The sequence below is a fragment of the Salvelinus namaycush genome, chromosome 3 (assembly GCF_016432855.1).
Source record: "Salvelinus namaycush isolate Seneca chromosome 3, SaNama_1.0, whole genome shotgun sequence".
Classification (NCBI taxonomy): domain Eukaryota; kingdom Metazoa; phylum Chordata; class Actinopteri; order Salmoniformes; family Salmonidae; genus Salvelinus; species Salvelinus namaycush.
Window position 1 is genome coordinate 48172424 of NC_052309.1, and position 27988 is coordinate 48200411.

A 27988-nucleotide genomic window follows, 5' to 3' on the forward strand; every position below is an offset into this window, starting at 1 on the left:
AAAAGAGGTACCCAGCAGCGCAGACAAGAGGGTGGGGACCTGCTCCCCCAGGGTGTAGCTGCCGCCGTGTTTCCTAGTCCGGTAGTTGTGGTGGGACGTACCACCGTTGGGGACTTCTGCAATGTCATCGTCAAGGTAGAGGGGGTGGAATGTTTGGCCCTGGTCGACACGGGCTCTACAGTAACCCTGGTGAGACCAGACATACTACCTGTTGGGGTGCGGGTGGAGCCGACCCTTGTCCAGCTACAGACTGTCACGGGGGAGCTAGCCCCCATGTTAGGGAAGTGTCAGCTATCTGTGACTGTGGGGGGGGAGAACTGTGGGGTGTCCGGTGTGGGTAGCAGCGGTGCAGGACCCCTGTATACTGGGAATGGACTTTTTGAAAAACTGTGGGGCTCAGTTGGACTTAGCGTCGGGCACTTTGAGGCTGTCGGGGGGGCCCACAGTGGGAATGTCGCCTTCGGGAGGGCCAGCAGGGGGCAGGGCTGTCCCTCCGTCTTCCTCCAAGCTTGCAGAAACTCCACCGGTCATTCCGGCTGCTCCCTTGGTCGTTGTGCCATCCCAGCAGCTGTCTCCGGCGGCGACGGCCTTCACTCCCCATCATGGTGCAAGCACAGGCAGCCCAGTAGCCCAAAACACACTGGCTCCTTCACCCCATCAGCCCGACGGGGGGAAGGAGGAAGCTATCGACGCCGTCGAGGCTGTGTGGCTGAAGAACTGTCAGGGTCTGGATGAGAGACAACAGAGACAGTTAAAGCAGCTGCTGTTGGACTTTAAAGATAGCTTCGCTTGGGGGGAAGATGAGGTAGGACAAACGCACCTAGTTCAGCACGAAATAGACACTGGGGACGCCCGACCCATTAAAATTCGGCCCCGTCGTATTCCCCTTGCCAGGAGGGAAGCAGCAGACACAGCTATTGTTGACATGTTGCGGGCTGATTTCATTGAGCCATCAGATAGCCCATGGTCCGCGCCGGTCGTCATGGTGCCTAAGAAAGGGGGTAAACTTAGGTTTTGTGTTGACTACAGGGGCCTAAATTCTGTCACCACTAAAGACTCTTATCCCCTACCGAGGATCGATGAGTCGCTAGACCACGTGAGAGGGTCCTCGTGGTTCTCCTCCCTTGAGCTGCGCAGTGGCTACTGGCAGGTGCCCCTCTCGCCAGGGGCACGTGAAAAAACGGCCTTCTCCACAGATAGGGGCCATTGGCAGTTCAAGGTGCTGTGCTTCGGGCTCTGTAATGCTCCTGCCACCTTTGAGAGGCTCATGGACAGAGTGCTGGCGGGGGTTCCGAGAGACGAGTGTGTTGTGTACCTAGACGACATATTGGTGCACGGCACATCGTTTGAGGGGGCACTGGGGGCAATTAGGCGAGTGTTGGAGAGGATCTCGGGGGCGGGGCTAAAATTACATCCGGGAAAGTGCCATTTCATGCAAAGGGAGGTGGCGTTCCTGGGGCATCAGCTGGGTGGTGAGGGCATCAGCACGATGCCAGACAAAGTAGAGGCTGTGAGGGGGTGGCCAGTTCCAGGGGGAAAAAAAGAGGTTAAGAGCTTCCTGGGGCTGGCATCCTACTATCGTAGGTTTGTGAAGGGGTTTGCGGGGGTAGCGGCTCCTTTGAACCACCTTCTCAAGGAGGACACTGTTTTTCAGTGGACCGAAGAGCACCAGCGGGCGTTTGAGGCCCTCAAACGTGCCCTGATGGAGGCCCCTGTCCTGGCCTCACCAGACCCGAACCGTCCGTTCATCCTGGACACCGACGCAAGCAATGAGGGTTTGGGGGCTGTGCTGGCTCAGCGTGGTCCTGATGGGGAACACGTAGTAGCTTATTACAGCAGAACTTTTGATAAGGCTGAAAAACGCTACTGCGTGACAAGGAGAGAGCTTTTGGCTGTCGTGGCAGCAGTACGCCATTTCAAGTACTACCTGGGGGGCCTGCCGTTTGTGGTCCGGACGGATCACTCCGCCCTGCAGTGGCTTCTCTCCTTCAAGGAGCCAGAGGGTCAGATTGCCCGCTGGCTGGAGGAGCTGCAACCCTACGACTTCCAGGTGGAGCACAGAGCCGGCCTTCGCCACAGCAATGCAGACGCCTTGTCCCGCCGCCCGTGTGCTGAGGATGGCTGTGGGTACTGCGCCAAACGGGTGGAGCGAGAGAGAGAACTGTGCAGGGAGGAGGGAGTCACCGCCACGGTGAGTCAGCTGAGTGTGACAGAGTGCCGGGAGCTTGAGGCTGTGGACGTTGGGGAGTGGAGGCGTCGCCAGGAGGAGGACGCAGAGCTGCGTCCTGTGCTGCGGTGGGTGGAAGAGAGAAGACGACCGCCGTGGGGGGAAGTAGCCCCTCTATCACCAGTCACCAAAGGACTGTGGGCTAAATTCACAGTCCTTAGAGTGGCTGAGGGAGTGCTCCAGAGGGGGTGGAAAAAGCCAGCGACTGGAGAGATTACGTGGCAGGTAGTGGTGCCCAAAAGGCTGCAGGGGAGCGTGTTACAGCAGCTTCATGGGGGAGTAGGCGCAGGGCATTTTGGGGTCTCCAAAACGTTAAAGCGCGTGCGTAAAGGCTTCTATTGGGCCAGGCACAGGAGGGATGTTGAGGACTTTTGTAGGCAGTGCGACGAAAAAAGGACCTCCAGGTCAGTCACACGCCCTCCTACAACAATTCCCAGTAGGGGAGCCCATGGAGAGACTGGGGGTAGACATAGTAGGGCTGTTTCCAACCACAGACAGCGGTAACAGGTGGATTCTAACCGCTATGGACTACTTCACCAAGTGGCCGGAGGCTTATGCTCTCCCAGACCAGGAGGCAGAGACAGTAGCTGATGCGTTGGTGGGGGGAATAATCAGTCGGTTTGGGGTGCCACAGTCTATTCACAGCGACCAGGGGAGAAACTTCGAGTCACGGGTGTTCTCAGAGTTGTGTAGTAGGTTAGGCCCGGAAAAGACGCGCACTACTCCGCTTCACCCCAGAGTGATGGGCTGGTGGAAAGATTTAACAGAACATTAGCACAGCAGCTGGCCATCGTTACCTCAAAACACCAGAGAGATTGGGACACCCACTTACCGTTTATTCTTATGGCGTGTAGGTCGGCTGTTCAAGAATCGACTGCGTGCTCCCCAGCACTACTGTTAGGTCGTGAGTTGCGCACCCCAGCCGAACTGACGTTTGGCCACCCTCCTGATAATGACGACAGGGTTTTGCCTGGCCCGAACTATGTGTGTCGTCTGCAGAACCGGTTAGAAGCGGCTCACACCTTCGCAAGAGAGCAACTCGAGAACGCAGGGGTGCGCCAAAAGCGCCACTACGACTCGCGCGCTAGGGGGAGGCACTTTGGAGCGGGAGAATGTGTGTGGCTTCACAACCCCACGCGCAAGAAGGGGCGGTGCCCAAAGCTGGACAGTGCATGGGTGGGGCCGTGTCTGGTGATAGAGAGAGTGGGGGAGGTGACGTACCGGGTGGAGGTCCCCCCACGGAGCAGGAAGGTGGTGGTCCACCGGGATCGATTGGCACCCTACAGAGGGAGGAAAACGGTAGGGAATGGGAGTGAGGTCTCAGATGTGAGCCCACTGGAACAGTCTAACGAGGAGACTCTAGCGCAACCTGAGCCTGGGGAGGGGGCTGCTTCTTCGGAGGGCGCTGGAAATGACATTGGGGCAGAGGAGTGTTCTGGGGGTTCACCGGTGAGAGTCACGGGGAGGCCCAAGAGACTGATTCGACCTCCGGGTCGTTTTAAGGATTTTGTTGTGTAACCCTAGGGGCTAGGGTTTAGAAAGGGGGGGGCTATGTAACGACCCGGTATTGTGTTCTGTGTTTGTGGGTGTGTTATGGTTCTCATGGCTACTAGCAGGGGTTAAATATGTCAGGACAGATGGAAAGGTTGGGGGGGTATGATGGGTAATCCCGCGGGGTTTGGAAATGCATAAATAGGGATTACTGTCTCATCTCTCTCTCTTCTGTTCGGGGCCTTGATCTGTTCCTATGAGAGTGACCCTTAACTCGACATGGTATAATTGTGTACGTTCGGCATTTAGCGGCGTGGGCTGTGGCCTGAACAATAGCCCAGTTTAGGAATAAACCTGTGTTCTGACCTGCACACCTAGAGTCCGTCTCTTTTCCCTTTATGACCCAGCCGGGTCATTACAATACTATAACAACATTGATGTGAGCGTATCTGTTTTCTCATGAGAATAATATAGATTAGATGCTGTAAATACCAAGCATCAAAATTACATCTCTGAACAGAGAAAACGATGCATTGATTAGTAATATTCAAAGCACACATGATTGAATAGGAGGCTAAAGGGTGAGAGTGAGCTGCTCGCATTATTCCGATACACATAATTAGCTATTCACTGCAGGTGCAAACAGACAAAAGAACAACGTTTACCAGTTTATTATTGTCCAAATTCATATCAGTAGATTTGGAGAAATAAAATTAACTTTTGCTTTTAAACATTCTCTTAAACAAAAATAGAATAAGTATTTACAATCACTGGTGAAAGTACAAAGAAGCATACAAGCAAATAATTGTCTTTCTAAAAGACATAAGTTACAACAGCTATGAAAAGGGTCAACCAAAGTAAGCCACAGACCAAATAATATCTTTGTAACCGACACTGTGCAGTACAATTGCTACAGTCAAGCTTACAATTGTGCAGTTCTGCTAAATGCCTATATGTTTTGAGTTACATAACATTTCACATCTCACTTATTGCATTCCGGGTAATATGACAGAACCAGAAGCCAGCGGTTAGCGAGCGGTTTATTTAATAATGCCTACGGAGAAAGCCACAGTGTTGTCAGGGGCAACCTTACGGGAATTAGCTTTTGGATGAATTCCTACTAACGTGACATAATCGCTTCTATCTGTGTGGTCCATTACAGATCTATCTGGAGTGGGATTGGCTTTAGCCCCAAAAACTGTTATGATAACAACTGCTATAATAACATTGGAGTGGATGCAACTGAATGCAGGGAAAATATCATTCCGATATAAAGTCAGAGTACCGCCGGCAATGGTGAAGGTGATCAGCCAATCGAATCTCGACACAGGGAAACTGAACGTACTGATTGAGAAGGGGCCGTTTCAAAGCAAAACTGTTCTAATTGACTGCAGGGGGTGTTTTAGTTTTCCCAATGTGCACGGCATGCTATTTATTCAGTCTAGTAGTGGGTAAACAGAGGATTGGTAGGGTTTGGCATCAATCAATAAAGTGTTCCCTGATCAATATGACCAGCTGACCTGAAGGGCAGAGAGGAGCACAGTGAGCCGGGCCATGCAGAGGCAAGCCACACAGTCAGAGGGAAAACACAAGTCAGAACAATATCATCATCCATCGACAAAATGGATGACTTCTCTAGTCTACGGTAAAGCAAATGTCTTGACATTTACACAGCTCTACAGCTGTATACTTAAATAAGGCAACTTATTTAAAATACGAGGGAACATTCCCATATACACTGAGTATAGAAAACATTAACACCTGTTCCTTCCATGACATAGACTGATCAGGTGAATCCAGGTGAAAGGTATGATCCCTTATTGATATCACTTTTTAAATCCACTTTAAATCAGTGTAAATGAAGGGAAGGAGACGGGTGAAAGGATATTTAGACATGAGACATGGCTTGTGTATGTGTGCTTTAAGTGCCTTTGAATGGGGTATGGCAGTAGGTGCCACCGTTTTTTGTCAAGAACTGCAACGCTGCTGGGATTTTCACGCTCAACAGTTTCCTGTGTGTATCAAGAATGGTCCGCCACCCAAAGGACATCCAGACAACTTGTGGGAAGTATTGGAGTCAACATGGGCCAGCATCCCTGTGGAACGCTTTCGACACCTTGTAGAGTCCATCATGACCGAATGAATTGAGGCTGTTCTGAGGGCGAGGGAGGGAGGGAGGGGGTATTTTAGGAACGTGTTCCTAATGCTTGGTATACTCAGTGTAGATGTACATCTATTTTTCGGATTTCTCTTCAAAGGTGATGGTGAACAATGACACTACAGTGGGTGCTGTATTGTATATAGGATTCTGAGGAGGAATGTGCAAAGGTGAGTGGAATAGAACCATTCAATATCATTCTAATTCTATGATAAAACCCTCCAGCCCTGTAGATCATGGGTAGGGATATCAACGCTGAGGAAGAGAGGATGTTGCCACACTTGTGTGAAAGCAGCAGACACTGATAAAATAACTGCGCCTGTTTGCAACATCACAGAACCCCCAGATAGAAATATATTATGCAGAACAGACGTGCTTCTTTATCATGTAGACAAGGGAATACTGTCAGCTCTGCACCTGACATTTCTATCTGAGAAAGTGAATGTTGTCCCCTCCAGAAAGTGACCCTGCTCACAGTGTGTGGGCTAGTTAGGGGCGGGTGGCAGGGGCTTAGGGCATGTTCAGGGGAACTCTTTCAGCGCAGAAGCCAACTAGGCCACAGCCAGTGATGGACCTGGGTCCATCTGCGCGCCATAGGGAACGTGCCTGTCCAAAATGACCCAGAAGCCCTCGGTCAGGAGGGTTGCATCTCAAATGGCACTCTATATTCCCTACATAGTACACTACTTTTGTGTCAAAAGTAGTGCACTACAGCCAGAGGCTCTGGTCAAAAGTAGTGTACTATATAAGGAATAGGGTGCCATTTGGGACGCGACCGAGGTGTGTGTGAGGCAGTGATTGCAATGAACCTGGTGAGGGCGGCAGAGTCAATACATACAATAACACCTATACAACAACGTATCAGAAGGAGTCAAATCAAAAACAAAGCAGCATATAGATATATACAGAGATGGCAGCAAAACAAAGAGAGAAGAAAAAAAAAATCCTTAAAAGATTCCTGCCCAATGACAGAAAAGGGGGAATCACAATCTTGGATTTTATTATAACAAAATATTAAAAATAGTCTTTATAGAGGACTCTCTTTTCATCTATACATGATCAGTAACATTCATTTATGACAAAACAAAAATATATGTATACATTTATATACGCACTGTATATATCGCCATTAATTTTCAAGTCTTTGTATGGCAAAAAAAAAATTTAAACAAGCATCACGTACAAATAGCCAAAGAAAAAGATCTAGATGAGATACTCCAGTTATATCCATAATTACAATACCATTCTGCAGTTTAACCCTCAACCCTAGAGGGTAAAACCTGTTCAGACTGTACAAATAATTAGCCTTCGCTTGCAATAAGAACAATTAAAGCAAATTCTTTAAAATACTCTACAAAAATGTACTCTTCTTCAAAGTGTGGCTACATTTTGAACAAGGAATGTAGATGCATTGCAAACCTGGCGTTTAAATACATTTTGCCTTGACGAGCATTGCTTTTTCTTTTGTTGCCCTGACTATAAAACAAGAAATGGGATAGATCACACACACTTAATAGCCAAGATGGAAGAGGTACATTAAAACAAAACACACCAAATGTGTTGTTTATGCTGCATCCACATATTCCTATCGCATACAAAAAGACTTTACATATCAAATTAACCTGAAATCATCATGTTTTTACATTTTAGCCTGTAATTTAATAGACAACTGTTAGTCTAACAAACAAACAAACACTGTAAACAAGTTTGTAAGCATCTTTGTAAACAACTTGGGCTGTTGGCTGCATGCCTAGCATTTAACACTTGCCAACTCTAATGTTTGTACAGTGCTAATACATTGTTTTACTGTACTGCAATAAAGTAACGACATGTTGTGCTATTTTACAGCAGTGAGCCTTTTTGTTCATCAACTCATTAAAAACTTATAAAACCATTTATTAAACAAACGTGGCAGCATGACACTAAAGTACCTCATGTTACTGTGGGTTCACAAGAGACAACAAGAGTTAACAAGAGAGAGAGCCTCAATGGATGAGGGTGCCTCATACACAATGGTATGAGATGCCCATCACTCACTGCCCCCCTCACTCACTCACTGCCCCCCTTACTCACTCACTCACTGCCCCCTTACTCACTCACTCACTGCCCCCTTACTCACTCACTCACTGCCCCCTTACTCACTCACTCACTGCCCCCCTCACTCACTCACTTCCCCTCACTCACTCACTTCCCCTCACTCACTCACTTCCCCTCACTCACTCACTTCCCCTCACTCACTCACTTCCCCTCACTCACTGCCCTCACAATAAAAATATTTGTGGAGAGTTTCTGCAGCTTGCTTGATCTCTGCTTCATCAACTAACGAGAAGAAAAACGATTGTTCAGATTCTCCCTTCCTGGATATTCTCATATTACTTGTGTCCGCATGCCATTTAGAACTGAGAGCTTCAAGCAAACGGCTAAAAAAACAAAAAACAAACACTTTCAAGCAACGACTGAGGAAAAACTAATTCAAAACACCTGGGACAAGAGAGCACAAAAGCAAATGGAGGTACTGTTAAAAAGACAACAGCGGGCATCGTCCATCCCTTCTTCATCCTCAGCACAGCGTCCCCAAATGCCTGAGCCATATGCCGTGACGTCACACCACATCTCAGTCTGTATACAGTTATGTTTCAGGGGTGTGGGAGTCAAACTTGGGCTTCTAAACCAATTTTAAAATGGAGTAAAACAGATGATTGTACAAGTTCTGTGGGGCGTCGTTGGTTTAGCATTGAGCGGCTGTCAGCCGAGCCGCGGAGGGCCTAGAGAGGGGCGTGAACCCAGAGGAGAGGCAGCAAGGAAGCTGCTGTAGCTTAGACCACCCCTCCCTCCCTCTCCAACGGCCTGCGGTGTCCGTTCAGGCGTCCAGCCAGCTCTACACCGCGGACACCTGCTCATCTGCAACAGACCAGAGAGGAGAGAGTTAACCCCATGACTGACACAATGATTTCAGACAAAAAAATCTAGGAGGATCTTACAGCGGTGTCATAGACACTATGACACGCTAACTTAGCAGCTCGCATGAGATCGTGTCACTCTAGTTTGACCAGAAACATGAGAAATACTACCGTTCTATACTGTGACCTCTTCTTTTTATTTTTGATAACAGACAGAGAAGAACCAAGAAGCTGAGACTCAGATTACAGATAGCATGAACAGTAGGCCAGGTACATCCAAATCTGAGCCCTTCAATGGTGAACCATCTGCCAGGAACCCAACTCTGACAGTAAGGTAACTACAGCACTCCAGCAGCATCACATAGAGCCCTGAGCTATAGTCTAGTCTAGTACGACATGGCTGGCGCTATAGTCCTCCATGTTAACCTTGGCTGGGGCTGGTCTCTGTCGTTCTCCACGTACCATCCTCACTATCCCCTAGGCCCTGTAGGCAGACGCTGGCCGGCCGGGACTGGCCCTGGGATTCGTGGTGGAGGAGGTTCACCCCCAGTCTCCGGGCCTCCACCAGGCCTCCGGGGCTATGTAGCAGCTTAGACCTCTGCAGGGCCACGCTATAGTCGGGCGGCCGCAAGTGGGGTGGTCGCAGGGGAGCTCCATCCTGTCCATCGACCAGGGTGAGGCCCTGGTATCCCGGAGGGGTGGGGGGAGGCCCCCTGTACCTATCGTCCTTGGTGGGGGAGGTTACACAGTACACTGGCCGCAGGGAATGAGGGAGGAGACGGGAGGGGGTGTGACGGTGGATGAATGGGGGAGGAGACGGGAGGGGGGTGTGACGGTGGATGAATGGGGGAGGAGACGGGAGGGGGGGTGACGGTGGATGAATGGAGGGGGGTGTGACGGTGGATGAATGGGGGAGGAGACGGGAGGGGTGTGTGACGGTGGATGAATGGGGGAGGAGACGGGAGGGGGGGGTGACGGTGGATGAATGGGGGAGGAGACGGGAAGGGGGTGTGACGGTAGATGAAACGGGAGGGGGGTGTGACGGTGGATGAATGGGGGAGGAGACGGGAGGGGGGTGTGACGGTGGATGAATGGGGGAGGAGACGGGAGGGGGGGTGACGGTGGATGAATGGAGGGGGGTGTGACGGTGGATGAATGGGGGAGGAGACGGGAGGGGGGTGTGACGGTGGATGAATGGGGGAGGAGACGGGAGGGGGTGTGACGGTGGATGAATGGGGGAGGAGACGGGAGGGGGGGTGACGGTGGATGAATGGGGGAGGAGACGGGGGGGGGGGGGGGGGGGTGGATGAATTGGGGAGGAGACGGGAGGAGGGTGACGGGGGGGGGGGGGGGGGGGGTGACGGTGGATGAATTGGGGAGGAGACGGGAGGGGGGTGTGACGGTGGATGATTGGGGGAGGAAGGGAAAGAGGGAGAAAAGAAACAAAAATGGAGAAAATAAATCAATGAGATGTTTCACCAGCACCATGTAGCAACTAAACCACTCACATAAAGAGATACTTAGGCGTGGCGGGTGAGATAAATGGCAGCAGCAGATTTGGCCCGTACTGTACAGTACTGTACTTCTCTTTTTAATCCTTCTGTCCATCCAGTCAGAGGACAATACATTGGCTTCGTCCCAAGTGGACTCTGGTCAAATGTAGTGCACTATCTTGGGAATAGGGTGCCATTTGGGACGCATCCATTATCTCGCTTCTCTGCTCCATTACCAGAACACTGTGCTCCATTAACAGAACACTGTCTGTGCTCCATTACCAGAACACTGTGCTCCATTAACAGAACACTGTCTGTGCTCCATTACCAGAACACTGTGCTCCATTAACAGAACACTGTCTGTGCTCCATTAACAGAACACTGTGCTCCATTAACAGAACACTGTCTGTGCTCCATTACCAGAACACTGTGCTCCATTAACAGAACACTGTCTGTGCTCCATTACCAGAACACTGTGCTCCATTAACAGAACACTGTCTGTGCTCCATTAACAGAACACTGTGCTCCATTAACAGAAGATTACTGAAACAGGAAAAGCCTGATTGACAGGTTAGATAATGGACCAGCTGAAGAATTAAGTATGTGAGCGAGTAATAGTACATGCTTATGATGAAACTACAGCTGTGCAAATAGCAGAAGCACAAGCAGGGGACCCCCACTGTACTGCACTTCCAACGACAGTCTCACGCAGCATGAGTGAAAAAACAGAAGCATTTGAGACTAGTGGCCAGGCACAGCAAGTGCATCCAAAACAACAGAATCTGCTTTTGTCATTCCTCCACACACACCACACCCATAGCACGTCACAAGTGGGGTTCACAGTTACACTAACACAACAACACAGTAGCGCTGATGGGAGAGACACACAGAAGACCCTCACCTATGAGGCCTTTCTCTGTGCTTGAGGTGACCATTTTGTAGACAGGATCTGTGCTTTGGGGTGCGTCAGGGCCCTCCCCAGGGGCGACGGAGACGCCTTCGGCAGTGCGGCGTTTGATGGTGCCGTAGTTCCCCTCGTAGGTGTCCGACAGCGAGGAGGATGAGGCCCAGCTCTGCCGTGATTGGTTTAGCTCTGAACTGTCTCTGGAGAGCCTCTTGGCGTCCTCTCCTCCCCCGGACCCCGCCCCCGGTCCTCCCGCTACCCCAACCCAGGCCGGCCCAGCCTCAACCTCCACTATAGGCCCTGCTAGCTGGGTGTGGCGGAAGCCCCCAGGCACTAGGTGGTCCCAGGTGGGGGGTCGGCCCAGCAGGGGGACAGGCAAGCTCTGAAAGCTGTCGTGGGAGTTGGAGGAGCAGGAGGTCCAGCTGCCCCGCCCGCTGTCGGCCACACTGTCCAGGGAGACGTGGTCGGGAGTCAGCTCCTCTGTGGAGGTGGAGGAGGTAAAGGTGGAACCCCGCATCACCTGGCCCCGCGCCAACAAACTGACCAGGAGAGAGGAAGAAACACAATGAAACAGAGAAGAACGATGAACCCAACAGAGAAACAAGTAGCAATAACTGACCAGGAGAGAAAACACAATGAAACAGAGAAGGAAGCAAGAGTAAACAAGAGTTCATTTCCTGTCACCTTGGAGGACAAAGCAACAAGGTGAACGATTCCTGTTTAATATGTCCTGTTGCCTCCTCCCTCCATCCCAATTCCTCTCAGTCTCACAACACTGCAGAGCGCAAGGTGTTTCTAGGATTTTATCACTGTACCCGCCATATAGTAAAGTTGTGCTCCTCTCCTTTCTTTCATTAACCAGACAGCGTTTCATTCACTGAAATGTTTATTACGAAGCGTAAAAAATAAAATTGATTTAATGAACCGACTGACGCCGCAGCAAGTTCCCAGGTAATGAAATATTGCACAAAAGCAGAGTGTGGTCAAGAAGTAAATGGTTTATTTATTTATGTCAGGGATGCCTCGTCGTGGAGGGACAGTAAAAGGCGGTTGTTGACCTGTTGGAGTTTTAAAAAGCTGTGCACATAAAATGAGCAACACAGTTCATTTGGGACAGAGAGTAAACATGTGATGCTGATAAACAGTGGCCCCTTTATGATTTCCTGTTCACAGTGTGAACGAGGACATAATTAGAACCCCTTATTGGAACTCCTTTGAGGAAGTATATTGTGTGTGTGTGTGTGTGTGTGTGTGTGTGAGTGTGTTAGCGAATGAGTGAGTGTGTGTGTGTTGGTTCTTCTATCCTTGTGGGTTAGATAGTAAAACAAAGAAAATTCTCCCTTGTGGGGACATTTCCCTCATCCCAATGAGGACAAAGGCTATTTTAAGCTTAGGGGTTAGGTTCAGGGTTAGGTTACAATTAGGGTTAGTGTGAAGGAACATTTTATGTTTGTGCTTTACTAATAACCAATTTGACTGGGTTCATGCAAGTGACTGATTAAACGTGCCTGGGAGGAATCCTCACAATCAGTATCTAACATTTTGCAGTATGGCCAGAACATTGTTTTGAGAACGGAAAGGGATATCTCAGTTTCAAGGTCTCAGCTTGGAGAGGCGAAGCCTCGTGAGGTATTGGTCGGTCACACGCATAAACCAAACGTTAATGATGAATTATTTACGAATAAGCTAAATCAGGCAAATAGAAATTGTTTGTATAAGTAGTATATAAGACATCTAACGGGACTGCCCCGGCGGAGCTCACTTCAGACTGGTACTTTATGCATTTAAGATTGAATGTGACCTCTCCAGCTTGCTGTTAAATGAGTTATTCTTTATTAAGATTGACTTCAGGTGTCCCTAGTGGTAATTTCCACAACAATTCTGGTGGTAATTTCCACAACATTAGGGTAAAGGGTTAGGAGTTAGGTTTAAAGTTAGTTTTTTTTAATGGAAATACATTTTAGGTCCCCATGAGGATAGAAGAACAAAACGTGTGTGTGTGTGTGTGTGTGTGTGTGTGTGTGTGTGTGTGTGTGTGTGTGTGTGTGTGTGTGAGAGTAATACTATGTGTATTACCTGGTGCTGGGCTGGCTGCAGTCAGAGTCGGTGTGTGTGAGCTGCGTGGTGGTGCCTGGGGTCTCAGTGGTGTCCCTGGCCTTGGTGCCTTGGCGCTCCTCTGCAGGGCCAGCAGGCATCGAGTCCACAGAGCAGTTACTGACGATGCTGGAGCGGGACGAGATCTCACTGTGGCTGGAGTCGGACAGGTTGTCGGACTTCACTGCAGGCATCAGGGCATAGCCTGGGGAGAGAGGGCGAGACGATCAGCCTGGAGTCGTGTTCATCCACACACAGCCTGTAACAAACTAGATGGGAGACACTGCTTTGTACTACAGGCTCACTATATAGGCAGGCCAGCAGCATGTCCAACACTGATCCTGACTAGTTCAATGAAATTATTTTATTAAATCGTTCAAAAAATGAGTCATTGTAAATAAGAATTTGTTCTTAACTGACTTGTTTAGTAAAATAAAGGTAAAAAAAAAATATATATATAGTTGAAGTCGGAAGTTTACATACATTTAGGTTGGAGTCATTAAAACTTGTTTTTCAATCACTCCACACATTTCTTGTTAACAAACTATAGTTTTGGCAAGTCGGTTAGGACATCTACTTTGTGCATGACACGAGTAATTTTTCCAACAATTGTTTATGGACAGATTATTTCTCTTCTAATTCACTGTATCACAATTCCAGTGGGTCAGCAGTTTGCATACACTAAGTTGACTGTGCCTTCAAACAGCTTGGAAAATTCCAGAAAATGATGTCGTGGCTTTAGAGGCTTGATAGGCTAATTGACATCATTTGAGTCAATTGGAGGTGTACATGTGGATGTATTTCAAAGCCTACCTTCAAACTCAGTGCCTCTTTGCTTGACATCATGGGAAAATCAAAAGAAATCAGCCAATTGTTTGGGGTTTAGCTCTCCACAAGTCTGGTTCATCCTTGGGAGCAATTTCCAAACGCCTGAAGGTACCACGTTCATTTGTACAAACAATACTGCGCAAGTATAAACACCATGGGACCACGCAGCCGTCATACCGCTCAGGAAGGAGACGCGTTCTGTCTCCTAGAGATGAACGTACTTTGATGCGAAAAGTGCAAATCAATCCCAGAACAACAGCAAAGGACCTTGTGAAGATGCTGGAGGAAACAGGTACAAAAGTATCTATATCCACAGTAAAACGAGTCCTTTATCGACATAACCTGAAAGGCCGCTCAGCAAGGAAGAAGCCACTGCTCCAAAACCGCCATAAAAAAGCCAGACTACGGTTTGCAACTGCACATGGGGACAAAGATCGTACTTTTTGGAGAAATGTCCTCTAGTCTGATGAAACAAAAATAGAACTGTTTGGCCTGTTTGGAGGAAAAAGGGGAAGCTTGCAAGCCGAAGAACACCATCCCAACCGTGAAGCACGGGGGTGGCAGCATCATGTTGTGGGGGTGCTTTGCTGCAAGAGGGACTTGTGCACTTCACAAAATAGATGGCATCATGAGGGAGGAAAATTAGGTGGATATATTGAAGCAACATCTCAAGATATCAGTCACGAAGTTAAAGCTTGGTCGCAAATGGGTCTTCGAAATGGACAATAACCCCAAGCATACTTCCAAAGTTGTGGCAAAATGGCTTAAGGACAACAAAGTCAAGGTATTGGAGTGGCCATCACTAAGCCCTGACCTCAATCCCATAGAAAATGTGTGGGCAGAACTGAAAAATCGTGTGCGAGCAAGGAGGCCTACAAACCTGACTCAGTTACACCAGCTCTGTCAGGAGGAATGGGCCAAAATCCACCCAACTTATTGTGGGAAGCTTGCGGAAGGCATCCCAAAACGTATGACCCAAGTTAAACAATTTAAAGGCAATGCTACCAAATACTAATTGAGTGTATGTAAACTTCTGACCCACTGGGAATGTGATGAAAGAAATAAAAGCTGAAATAAATTATTAATCACTATTATTCTGACATTTCACATTCTTAAATAAAGTGGTGATCCTAACTGACCTAAGACAGGGAATTTTTACTAGGATTAAATGTCAGGAATTGTGAAAAAACTGAGTTTAAATGTATTTGGCTAAGGTGTATGTAAACTTCCGACTTCAACTGTATATTAAAAAAAATCCAGTGTTTCTTCCATCTTCATCAAAAACAACAACGAATAATCAACATTGAAACAATAGAAAACGGGAGCTCCCTTATAATCACATTGCCGTTGACCTGTGAAGTCTCTCAAACACAACCTACTGACCCTAAAACTTTTTTCTATCCTGTGACTGTAATAAATACAGTCCAATATCTCAGAATCAGTTATTACATATTGGAATAGTGACATTTTGAATTAACAAATTATTAAAACGGAACATCGTACTTCATATTAAATCGAGCTACATTTTATGAATAGCTATGCATAGGTTGTCACATTGTTGTAGATCTACTTGGACTGAACCTGAACCAACATGTACCATACAGTACATGAACACGTTCACTATCTTTCAATGAACTGCTGAAAACTCATGACAAAACTTCAAGTACACACATAGAATATTTCCTCAGTTCCCTTAGCACAGAATGTACTTTCTCAGTCTATCTCGGTACTCTAAGCCAACTTGTGTTCCGTATTCTACACAGGGAGTATTGTAGTCTCAGTCTGTCTGTCAGATTGTTTTTCTCCTGTTGTGTCTGTCTCTGCAGAGCCATGCAAAGGCCCTGCTGGGGCTGGCTGACCTCCTGGCCTGACCTTTAGCCTGCTCAGCACATCCCTGTCCTGGGCTACCCTCCTGGGCCTTAGAGGACCCTGTCTGCCCCTGATCCTCCACTGGTGGCCTAACCATCACCAACGCAGCCAACTTCTCCCTAGACTGACTCCTCTCCCTCAGCATCCTGAATGGGGAAAGCTCCCTCAACCTCTTCTTCAATGGAGAATCTGGAGGTTTGGGCCTGGGGGGGGTTACATGCGCTGGCCCTTTCTGGGTCTCTGTCTGGGGAGCGGGCGTCCCTCGCCTGGTGGCCTTTGCGGACCCTGATCCTGGGTCTCCATGGGGCCCGGAATGGAGTGGAGCCCTGAGAGGGCTCATCATCCCTGACCTGGGGCTGAACGCTGGACCCGCCTGGGGGCCTTGGGAGCTCCATCTCCCTAGCGCTGCCTGCTCTGTCTCCACCTCTCTGTCCCTGTCTTCCTCCCTGTCTCTGCTGTGCTGCCTGGTCATCTGCAGTAACCTCTTGTGGAGGAGAGCCCCACCTATGCCGTAGCTGCGGGTGCCCGCCGTGCCTGCCTTGGTGCTGGCCTCGCTGGTCAGAGAGGACGACGAGCCAGACATGTTCATCTGGCTGTTGGAGTTATGCTGGGGCTTGGCCATGCCACCCACTGTAGACAAACAGGAGAGACAGGGAGAATGATTGAGGAGCTTGATGGTAAAGATTACACTAAATTACAGTATGGATAGGTGAGAGGAGGGGAAAAGAAGATGTGTTGAGTGTATGGGCAGTGTATGTATGTGTGTGTATTTTGGGTGCGAGCGATGTTGGTTTTGAGGTGCTGATACAGAGGGTGCGAACTGTGAGGTACAAACCTTGAGGTATGGGTACGAGATGGGTTATGTTTAGTTGTGAAATGAATGAATGGATTTGAGTAGATTCTGATGTGAGAGGTAATGTGCCAGGATGAAAGCGGTGCAAGTTATGTTACGTAGCCAGGATGTAGACGTTTGGGGATGCAAGGTAATAATGTAAGCTGTAATGTAAATGTGCAGCAGCCAGCAGGGTTTGGGTCAATTGTATTTAAATTGTAGTCAATTCAGCAAGTAAACCAAATTCCAATGACAGAATTTCCTCATCTAAATAAAGCATTGAAGAGAATTGGAATCGGTGTACTTCCTGGATTGACAGGAATTGAAATGGAATTGACCCCAACCTTGGTAGCCAGGATGGTCATGTTTTAAGCGGTAGGTAATGTAATATGCAGTAACCAGGATGTAGACCTTTGCGCGGGGAGCCCTGTGGCGAGATGGTGGGGCTGGAGTGCAGGGAGGACACGATGGACACAGTGTCTTCAGCAGACCTCTTCCCACTCCAGGGACTGTCCTCTGATTGGCAGAGCTGGGAGCTGGGAGGCTTCTTTATCACTAGGGGAGAGCTGGAGTCTGGGAACGGGAGAGAGACAGAGATATACACTGTTGGAGTCTGGCACAGACAGGGACATATACTGTTAGAGAGTGAGCCATACAGCGGGTGTGGCACCATTAGTGTACTACAGAATATTATCCATTTGGCCACGTCTCCCTTGTAAAAGAGGTCTCCTGGCGTCAATTGGACTTCCTGGATAAATAAAAAGATCACCCACAAGACATCACAATCTCATTTTTAACAATGACTCACTATAAATGAACTCACTAATACACAACATGTTTACAGTGACAAAGAAATAGTGTAGTCAAACTCGATTGTCCTGGAATTGAATACCATATCTTCTGATGCTATTTCTAGGGACCAATATATTGTCAGTATACTGTAACTAACAATTCATTTGAAGAAAAAAAATGAATGAAGGGATACTTAGTCAGTTGCACAACTGAATGCATTCAACCGAAATGTGTCTTCTGCAATTCGGTAAAATCCCAGGTAACTTTTCCCAAATTCCCATCTTTTTCCTGAAATCCTGGTTGAAAGATTCCTGATTTCATGCTTATTCCATCCTGATCCCAAGGATCTTCCAACCGGGGATTTCGGGAAAAACTGGGCATTTTGTGAAAGGCACCAGGTATTTCGCAACACTAGAAGAGTGTGACAGTTCCAGTGACTCACTGTGTGCGGCGTGAATGTCCTTGGCGGTGCTCTTCTTCCGTTGGGGGTAGAGGGGTACCTGGATCTGTAGCACCTGGGACACGCGGTTCTGGGCCTTCCCCCCGGGCAGCGCCGAGCGCAGCGACACAGGCGAGATGTCCGACTTGGTGGACCGTCGCTCGCTCAGGTTCTTGGACACTGCAGTCATGGAAACAGGAAATTATTCATCTTGCACCAGGCATTGCAAGATTATTATGTTCCCGACAGTAATAACAGAAACCGCAGCGCTTATCAATGGCCTGACCAGGAGATGAGTTACTTCAGAGGGTTGGTGTGTAAATATAGTAAACACAGAGAGAGGAAAATTAAGAAGGTAGTCACACAGACAGGAAATTTAAATATATCTTACACATTTATAGGAAGATTAATAAAATGGGTATATCTGCATGAAAAACATTTATTTGTAAACTTGACTCATTTCTAAACAACAAGGCATAACCTCCTCTCTCAATAGGGCAACGCAGAAGGTTCTTCTCAACTGTGAAACATCGGACGCCCACTAGGTGGCAGTGTTGGGCAAGTAAAACACCCATGGCTGCCAAACGCCCAAGTGAAAAACACAACTTCATTACAAGTGCATTGAGGAAATGTTGTCCCCCAGCTCTCTCCCCTGAAATTATTATTAAAGTGTGCCTTTTGTAGGAGAGTAAAATAACCTTCAGTTCTGTGAGAGTAGAGCTCTGCGGGAGGCTGGGAGCATCAGAGTCGAGAGAATACCCAACCCTGCCACAGTCCGTGACTGGCAAGGGGACGACATAGCCTAGTAACACTAAGTGATTCTAGGTGACTAAGTGTCATACGGGGTTGCATTTGGCCACCGACATTGTGGTCACGGTGTAGACTCACAGGTGCTGTAAACGGGCTCGCACTGTAGAGACATAATCTGGTGTTTCTCCTCGTCCGTCTCCACCGCCAGGTTGGACAGGTACTGCTTGACCTTACGGGCCATCTGAGCATCCTCGTACAGCTTCTTAGCGTTGAGCAGCGAGCTGCGACGCACGCGCTTCTTGTGGGCCCCGCCCTGCACGTCCAACATGTTGGAGTTGGTGCTGCCCTGACTCAGAGACCTGGAGAGAGGGAGGGACAGATGGAGGGAGGAGAGGAGAAGCGGATGGAATGAGGAATGGAGGGAGGGAGCCAGGGTTGAGAGGAAGGTCGGGGTGAAGTGAAGAACGGAGGGAATAAGAGAGGAAGGGAGGGAGACGGGTCAGTTCTCCAGGACGCCAGTGGTGACACTTAATAGACATGCTGCGGTTTATGGTGATCGTGCAGCCTCTCAGTATCAACCCCAGCACTACCTTGTTAAACGGTCACTGTGGCATACACTCTGGACATTCAGAGAGAGCACTTTATAACGGATGGGCAGGTCACTAAAACCCCATTCTGCTGCCGACTGTATACAGAGCACTGGAGCGCAGCAGGTTATAACAACCATGCAACAAGGCCGTCTCACGCGGATGCACCATGCTTAAACATGGGTCGATAAATAACAAAAATAACATTCTGTTGGACGAGGTCAGTCGAAAAGGGTTAGAAAATGAAATGAATGAAAAATCAAAGTCAGGGGAAAATGGCAGGATGCACACACACACACAACGCAAAACGGACTCAAGAGTCAATGGTGACCTTTGGGAAAGGATGGACCCAGGCGCACACTGTGAATGAAAGGGTTAGGGACTGAATGATACATGTAGGGGGGCATGCGGTTTGGGAGGACACTGGCCACGTGGGGTGCATAGTGACTGGATGACTGGACCATTACCAGGGGACTTACCCTAAACTCTTCCACCTCTTCTTCCTGCAAGCAAGACCCAATGACATTGAAGCAACGTGGCTTACAGAGACAGTACAGTCAAGGAAGGACATGGGCACAGTGACCACATGAGGAGATTGGGACAGAGCACGGGGACACAGCGGGAACTCTCCACATTCCCCATATCAACTGTGTGTGTGTGGGACATTTCGTGCCCAATGTAACTCTGTGAATCCACCTTGTGTTTTGACATTATGTCCAGTAGCAGTGAGAAGTGTGAGAGATGGGTGTGTGTACTTTCTGTTTTGAGAATGGATGTACAGTGCATTATGAAAGTATTCAGACCCCTTGACTTTTTCCATATTTTGTTACATTACAGCCTTATTCTAAAATGGATTAACTTGTTTTTTCCCCCATCAATCTACACACAGTACCCCATAATGACAAAGCGATAACAGATTTTTATACATTTTTTCACATTTATGACAATATAAAAAACATATCATATTTACATTAAGTATTCAGACCCTTTGCTATGAGACTCGAAATTGAGCTCAGGTGCATCCTGTTTCTATTGATCATCCTTGAGATGTTTCTACAACTTGACTGGAGTACAACTGTGGTAAATTCAATTGATTGGACATGATTTGGAAAGACTCACACCTGTCTATATAAAGGTGCCACAGTTGACAGTGCATGTCAGAGCAAAAACCAAGCCATGAGGTCGAATGATTTGTCCGTAGAGCTCAGAGACAGGATTGTGTCGAGGTGGAGATTTGGGGAAGGGTACCAAAATATTTCTATATATTTCTAAATATTTATGAGTAATCGGGGGATAAGGACCTTGGTCAGGGAGGTGACCAAGAACCCGATGGTCACTCTGACAGCGCTCCAGAGTTCCTCTGCGGAGATGGGAGAACCTTCCAGAAGGACAACCATCTCTGCAACACTCCACCAATCAGGCCTTTATGTTAGTGGCCAGACGGAAGCCACTCCTCAGTAAAAGGCACATGACAGCCTGCTTGGAGTTTCCATAAAGACACCTAAAGGACAAAGACCATGAGAAACAAGATTCTCTGGTCTGATGAAACCAAGATTTAACTATTTGTCCTGAATGCCAAGCGTCACGTCTGGAGGAAACCTTGCACCATCCCTACGGTGAAGCATGATGGTGGCAGCATCATGCCTGAGGAATGTTTTTCAGGGGCAGGGACTTGGAAACTAGTCAGGATCGAGGGAAAGATGAACGAGGGAAAGATGAACGGAGCAAAGTACGGAGAGATCCTTGATGAAAACCTGCTCCAGAGCGCTCAGGTCCTCAGACTGGGGCGAAGGTTCACCTTCCAACAGGACAACGACACTAAGCACACAGCCAAAACAACACAGGAGTGGCTTTGGGACAAGGTTCTGAATGTCCTTGAGTGGCCAAACCAGAGCCTGGACTTGAACCCGATCAAATAAGCTCTGGAGAGACCTGAAAATAGCTGTGCAGTGACACTCCCCATCCAACCTGACAGCGCTTGGGAGGATCTGCAGAGAAGAATGGGAGAAACTCCCCAAAGCTTGTAGCATCATTCCCAAGGAGACTCAAGGCTGTAATCGCTGTCAAAGGTGCTTCAACAAAGTACTGAGTAAAGGGTCTGAATACTTGTGTAAATGTGATATTTCCTGTTTAAAAAAAAATATGTATATATACACTTGTAAACATTTCTAAAAAACAGTTTTTCTTTGTCATTACGGGGTATTGGGTGTAAATTGATGAGGATTTTGTTTTGTTTTGAATCCATTTTAGAATAAGGCTGTAACGTAACAAAATGTGGGTAAAAGTCAGGGTTTCTGAATGCTTTCCGAATGCACTGTATAGGGGGAAACTGGTGCTGCTTGGTGTGGAGGGAGCCTGAAGGGGGCAGGCATGCACTGTCTGTGACAGGCTGGACTGTAGGACACACTGGGTAGTACAGGGGGCGGAGAGTAGGCAGATGACAACTCTAACCCCTGATCAGCTATTATTTCATCCCCCTAATGGTTAAGGGTAGGATTGGGAGAGGGCCCATACTCATAAAGCATCTCAGGGGAGGAGTGCTGATCTAGGATCAGGTCCCCCAAGTCCATGTAATCTTATTCAATATGATCGAAAAAGGCTAAACTGATCCTAGATCTGTGTTTAAGGGCAGTAAATGTAGCCAGGGGAGCGAGCACCCACCTCTGTCGGAACATAAGAGCTGGGTCCATGTTGGCTGAGGTCATACGGACAACGTGACGGATCTCCTTGGCGATCATCCTCAGCTTCTCAAAGTTCACCAGACCGTCTACTTTAGAGTCATTACCTGCGGGGAAAACAGTCAGGTGAGCTTTTCTTCAACTTCATTAAATGTGCAATCTGGGTTTTCGAAAAACAACAAAGCGTTCACCCCATCACTTGTTTCGGTAAATATCTGAGGGATGGGGCTGGAGATATGTAACACTCAAACACTAATGATTGGTTCCCTCCTTCAGCCTGTTTAATTGGGTTACATTTAAGAGCCGAGCACTGGTTTTTGAACCAGAAGGGAGTGTGTGCCACTTAATGTGTAGCTGTTGATGTGTTCTCACAGCTTTTCGCATTAGATGGGAGTGATTGATTTACTTCTCACATTATCATGCATCATCTGCACTTCTGTTAACACCGTGTGATAACAATGGGTTCCCTGGCCTGTGCAACACATCTCACTGTGAGGAGATAATGGCAAACACACACTAATGGGGAAATCACAATAAATGTCATTAACGTCTTCCATCTGTCATCCCAATCACCAAACGATCCGTTTCCTGTTTGAGTACTACACCATTTTTGGACTTTTTAAAAACTTTGCATAATACCGAAATCTCTGTGGTTGTTCTAACTTGGTCTCACACGGGATGCCGAAGCAGAAAGGGAAGCAGAAGTAAAACCCCCTGAGCAAGCTTGAGAGTGACCTCAGTTTCAGCTGAGCCAGGGGGAAGTGGAAAACCAAAGGCCCATATGGAAACCGCCCGGAAACAACATGTCAATGACCCCAATATGGTACGAAAGCTTTTTCCATCTTAAACAGCAAGTCTGTGAAATGCTAATGTGGCTAATGGACAGAAGATTAGTCCTTTGTCTAATGAGTGCCTGAGCTAGGCATGATTCACTGTATACAGCGGGGAGAACAAGTATTTGATACACAGCCGATTTTGCAGGTTTTCCTACTCTACAAAGCATGTAGAGGTCTGTAATTTTATCATAGGTACACTTCAACTGTGAGAGACGGAATCTAAAACAAAAATCCAGAAAATCACTATATGATTTTTAAGTAATTAATTTGCATTTTATTCCATGACATAAGTATTTGATACATCAGAAAAGCAGAACTTAATATTTGGTACAGAAACCTTTGTTTGCAATTACAGAGATCATACGTTTCCTGTAGTTCTTGACCAGGTTTGCACACACTGCAGCAGGGATTTTGGCCCACTCCTCCATACAGACCTTCTCCAGATCCTTCAGGTTTCGGGGCTGTCGCTGGGAAATACGGACTTTCAGCTCCCTCCAAAGATTTTCTATTGGGTTCAGGTCTGGAGACTGGCTAGGCCACTCCAGGACCTTGAGATGCGTTAACGGAGCCACTCCTTAGTTGCCCTGGCTGTGTGTTTCGGGTCATTGTCATACTGGAAGACCCAGCCACGAACCATCTTCAATGCTCTTACTGAGGGAAGGAGGTTGTTGGCCAAGATCTCGCGATACATGGCCCCATCCATCCTCCCCTCAATACGGTGCAGTCGTCCTGTCCCCTTTGCAGAAAAGCATCCCCAAAGAATGATGTTTCCACCTCCATGCTTCACGGTTGGGATGGTGTTCTTGGGGTTGTCCTCATCCTTCTTCTTCCTCCAAACACGGCGAGTGGAGTTTAGACCAAAAAGCTCTATTTTTGTCTCATCAGACCACATGACCTTCTCCCATTCCTCCTCTGGATCATCCAGATGGTCATTGGCAAACTTCAGACGGGCCTGGACATGCGCTGGCTTGAGCAGGGGGACCTTGCATGCGCTGCAGGATTTTAATCCATGACGGCATAGTGTGTTACTAATGGTTTTCTTTGAGACTGTGGTCCCAGCTCTCTTCAGGTCATTGACCAGGTCCTGCCGTGTAGTTCTGGGCTGATCCCTCACCTTCCTCATGATCATTGATGCCCCACGAGGTGAGATCTTGCATGGAGCCCCAGACCGAGGGTGATTGACCGTCATCTTGAACTTCTTCCATTTTCTAATAATTGCGCCAACAGTTGTTGCCTTCTCACCAAGCTGCTTGCCTATTGTCCTGTAGCCCATCCCAGCCGTGTGCAGGTCTAAAATTTAACCCTGATGTCCTTACACAGCTCTCTGGTCTTAGCCATTGTGGAGAGGTTGGAGTCTGTTTGATTGAGTGCGTGGACAGGTGTCTTTTATACAGGTAACGAGTTCAAACAGGTGCAGTTAATACAGGTAATGAGTGGAGAACAGGAGGGCTTCTTAAAGAAAAATGAACAGGTCTGTGAGAGCCGGAATTCTTACTGGTTGGTAGGTGATCAAATACTTATGTCATGCAATAAAATGCAAATTAATTACTTAAAAATCATACAATGTGATTTTCTGGATTTTTGTTTTAGATTCCGTCTCTCACAGTTGAAGTGTACCTATGATAAAAATTACAGACCTCTACATGCTTTGTAAGTAGGAAAACCTGCAAAATCGGCAGTGTATCAAATACTTGTTCTCCCCACTGTATATGCTAATACAGTATATGCCAATAGGAGTATACTGGTGCAAGGTGCAACATTCTAGATGTAAAAACACTGGACTTTAAGTAGCTAAGAACTCAACATGAAAAGTCAACATGATGAGGTTTCGGTCAAAACAATGAGCTGAAATCACCGTGACAGGTCGCTCATGCAAAATATATCGTATAACATCTTAATCCGACAAGCGTGTATAAATAAAGGTTAGATAAACAGGTAACACTTTATTTGGATAGTCCCGAGCAGATGGTTTATAGATGTTCAGTCGATGTCCAATAACTGTCAACAACATTTCTACTAACCATATCCTAACCCTAATCTTGACCTTATTACCCTATTCTAACCCTTTTTCTAACCTTAGCAAGCAGTTGCTTATCAACAGATGGTTTGTTGACAGTATGACCATCTGTAGAGCATCTTTATGGGACTATCCAAGTAAAGAGTGACCAATAAGTTAATCCGATATGGTTTCCAATGGACAAGATGAAGGCATTTTAGGCGGACACTGAGAAAGGCATCCATACCTTCATGTAGGAAGGTGAGGTCCTTCTTGACGACGGGGAACAGGGGGATGATGGGCGGCTGCATGCTCTGGCTGCTCAGGACGTTGCGGTACTTGGCCATGTTCCTGGACGGGTCGAAGATGTCCTGCAGGTCGCGGAACAGCTTGTCGTACTTACTGGGCAGCTTCTCCCACGACGACCTGAGACGAGCTATTGGAGCCAGATTTAGGCCACTGTAGGGCAGGAGACAAGGAGGAGAGGTCAGGGGTTAGGGTTCGGACCACTGTAGAGGAAAAGACAAGGAGGAGAGGTCAGGGGTTAGGGTTCAGACCACTGCTATAGAGGAGAAGCTAGAATGGCCTATAGGGCAACAACAGCCCATCTCCTGTTTCTGTAGCGTGAGAGTGAGGCCGCTTGATGTCCACCCTGGACAGAACGCTAGAGAGATTGGTTAGGGCTCAAAACGCTCCTTCAGTGGTTTTCTGCCCTGGTCTACTTTCCTTCATCCACACTTATCCAAATGTAGTGGACAAGTGAGAGGCAGCCCACTGTTAGACCTCACCCTCATCCTCTTACCCTCTCAGTCTTTTCACATCAACGCAGATGAAAGAGAGGAAGCAAGGAAAGGAAACGACATGAGAGTATTGGAGACACCCAGAGGCTAGGAAAAGGTGAGTCCGCTCTGAGCTGAACGGGAGAGGAGTGGGGAAGCGGGGCAAGCTGGCCAGATGACCACTCCACTGCCCAGACCAGCCCAGACACAACATGCACACAGCACAGAGACACACTTCAGGGAATACAGAAGTGAAAGCTGAAAGCAATGTGTACCACTTAGGGGATGATGCACATTATCACAATTGAGGAGTACTCTCTTTCTTGAATGTACACCCATTCACTCACTAGGGTTGTGCGGTATGCAGATTTTCATACCGTTCCTGTACCATACTGGTGTATAAAACTGTATTGCATACGTTTCTGCCGTACCTTACCTCATTGTTAACCTATAGATGTATAGGATACTGGACCCGGGCTCAGGGACGGCCAACTCTGGAGATCCGTTCCATCTCTACTGAGATGGGTCGATCTGCTTTTAGGTTTTTTTTTGCACCTTAAGTGTGGAATGATCTACAACGCACTTTAAAATTGGAGGAAAAAAAGGTTCAATAAAAAACTACCGGCAGTGCACACAGGGGGCGCTATTTCTTTCCAAATATATATATTTATTTTTTTACGCACAAAACAACTTCAGGCAGCAGGGGTCTTGATCCAGGGGGGGATTGATCGTCTCTGCTGAAACCATGAAGCTTGGTCTTGCAAGCTAGCCACTTAGCTAGCAAGTTAGCAAACTAAATCCATAGCTTGAGCCCTGAGCTGGAGATCATTTATTTGGCACATCTGAGATAGTCAACGTGTAGTTAGTTATAAGCAGTGGCGTAGCACTCCCCCCTGCATTGTTTTTATTATATATAATTCATTTTTACAGTATTGAAAATCATACCGTCTGTATTTCAAAATAACCCGGTATACATAGTATACTGCCCAAGCCTATGACTCATTCGCTCACAACAAAACACGCCATTCAAAAACGATGCATCTTCAGTGTTTGTTTTCCCATTTCCTCAATGAAGTCCTGTGGCTTTGTGACCTCAGAGCAGATTCATTTAGAGAGCTGCAAATTATGACTGGTGTTTCCTCTTTCCTCTCCTCTCCTCTCCTCCCCCCAACCCCCTCCTTTCCCCCTCCCTCTCCTGACAGACCTGGCAGCGCTGCTCTAGAATTACCCTCCTCATTGTTCTCTGCTCTGAAGTGGAGTCTCCAGCCAGCCAGCCAGCCAGCCAAGCCCATCAGCCAGCATGGGTACTGACTGATCTAAAGAGGGCTTGAGACAGAGGGCCGCGTTACACATTGGATGACACAGACAGTAGGGAACACACACGACACAGATGCATACAGACACGCACACATGCAGAGTCAGGCAAACACGCAAGCACTCCGGCAGCCAGGCCGTTCCATGGCTGAGTGAGGAGACCACAGCGAGCCTAACCAGATTCCCATTGTCAGAAAGCTCTCAGAGGACATCCTCTGCCTCACACACACACACACACACACACACACACACACACACACACACACACACACACACACACACACACACACACACACACACACACACACACACACACACACACACACACACACACACACACAACAGTTCCCTGAAGATTCATGTCAAAGTAATAGCACAACGGACAACAGAAGCTCAATGTAGCCAAACCATAGAACCGCAGAGTTAACAACATAACAAAGCAGAAATGTCATAACTGTTTTTGGACTCAATTTGGACAGGCAATAAGTCGTAGGGACAGATGTAGGATTGCGGGGCACGCTGATGCAACGAACTGCTTCGAATGGGAACAGATAGAGGACAGAACAGGGAGTGTTGCCTTGGGAGGGAGGGACTGGTCTCCTGGCCTCCAGCCCCCAACTAACTTACCTGATGATGGCGAACATGGAGTTGAAGTTCTTGCACTCTCTACAGTTCAGAGCGATCTTGATGAAGTGTTTGATGGTCTTCATCCTTTTCATGGCGTTGGGCTCCCTCAGGATCTCCGTGGCGACCCAGAAAGTCTCCTGGTTGATGACCTCCTCAAACTGCTTGAGGCGCGTCTGCTGGACTCCCCCCGAGGAGTCCAGTAGCTTGAAGAGGTCGTCCACGTACTCGGTGGACTCGATGTTACGGAACAGCTCAAAGTCCCTCATGGAGAGCTGGGCGGCCACCTGAACAACAACACGGCGACTTTATTAACGCATGCGAGACGGGGGACATGTCTTCTGCTGTACGGTCTTCAACACAGAAGACCGTACACACCCCTCCGTTAAACATACAG

The 27988-nt window shown here is 47.8% G+C and overlaps 2 protein-coding genes across 2 annotated transcripts in view; one reads left to right on the top strand and one right to left on the bottom strand.

The window, feature by feature from the left end:
- Positions 1 to 316: 316 nt before the first annotated feature.
- On the top strand, positions 317 to 3745 carry LOC120043897. The gene is made up of 2 exons (XM_038988500.1): positions 317 to 2631; positions 3082 to 3745. The coding sequence occupies exons 1-2, from the start codon at positions 371 to 373 to the stop codon at positions 3743 to 3745; spliced, it is 2925 nt and encodes a 974-aa protein (XP_038844428.1). The 5' UTR covers positions 317 to 370.
- Positions 3746 to 8066: 4321 nt separating this feature from the next.
- Positions 8067 to 27988, bottom strand: part of LOC120032004 (rap guanine nucleotide exchange factor 6-like) — a 142475-nt gene continuing 122553 nt past the window's right edge. The window contains exons 21-31 of the mRNA XM_038977913.1: positions 27595 to 27878; positions 25122 to 25333; positions 22026 to 22149; positions 18916 to 19136; positions 18031 to 18207; positions 17208 to 17369; positions 16469 to 16594; positions 13250 to 13472; positions 11171 to 11712; positions 9239 to 9529; positions 8067 to 8777 (exon numbers count right to left, since the gene is read on the bottom strand). Coding sequence (XP_038833841.1) covers positions 8755 to 8777; positions 9239 to 9529; positions 11171 to 11712; positions 13250 to 13472; positions 16469 to 16594; positions 17208 to 17369; positions 18031 to 18207; positions 18916 to 19136; positions 22026 to 22149; positions 25122 to 25333; positions 27595 to 27878 — 2385 coding nt within the window. The 3' untranslated portion in view covers positions 8067 to 8754. The remainder of the gene's footprint in view (positions 8778 to 9238; positions 9530 to 11170; positions 11713 to 13249; positions 13473 to 16468; positions 16595 to 17207; positions 17370 to 18030; positions 18208 to 18915; positions 19137 to 22025; positions 22150 to 25121; positions 25334 to 27594; positions 27879 to 27988) is intronic.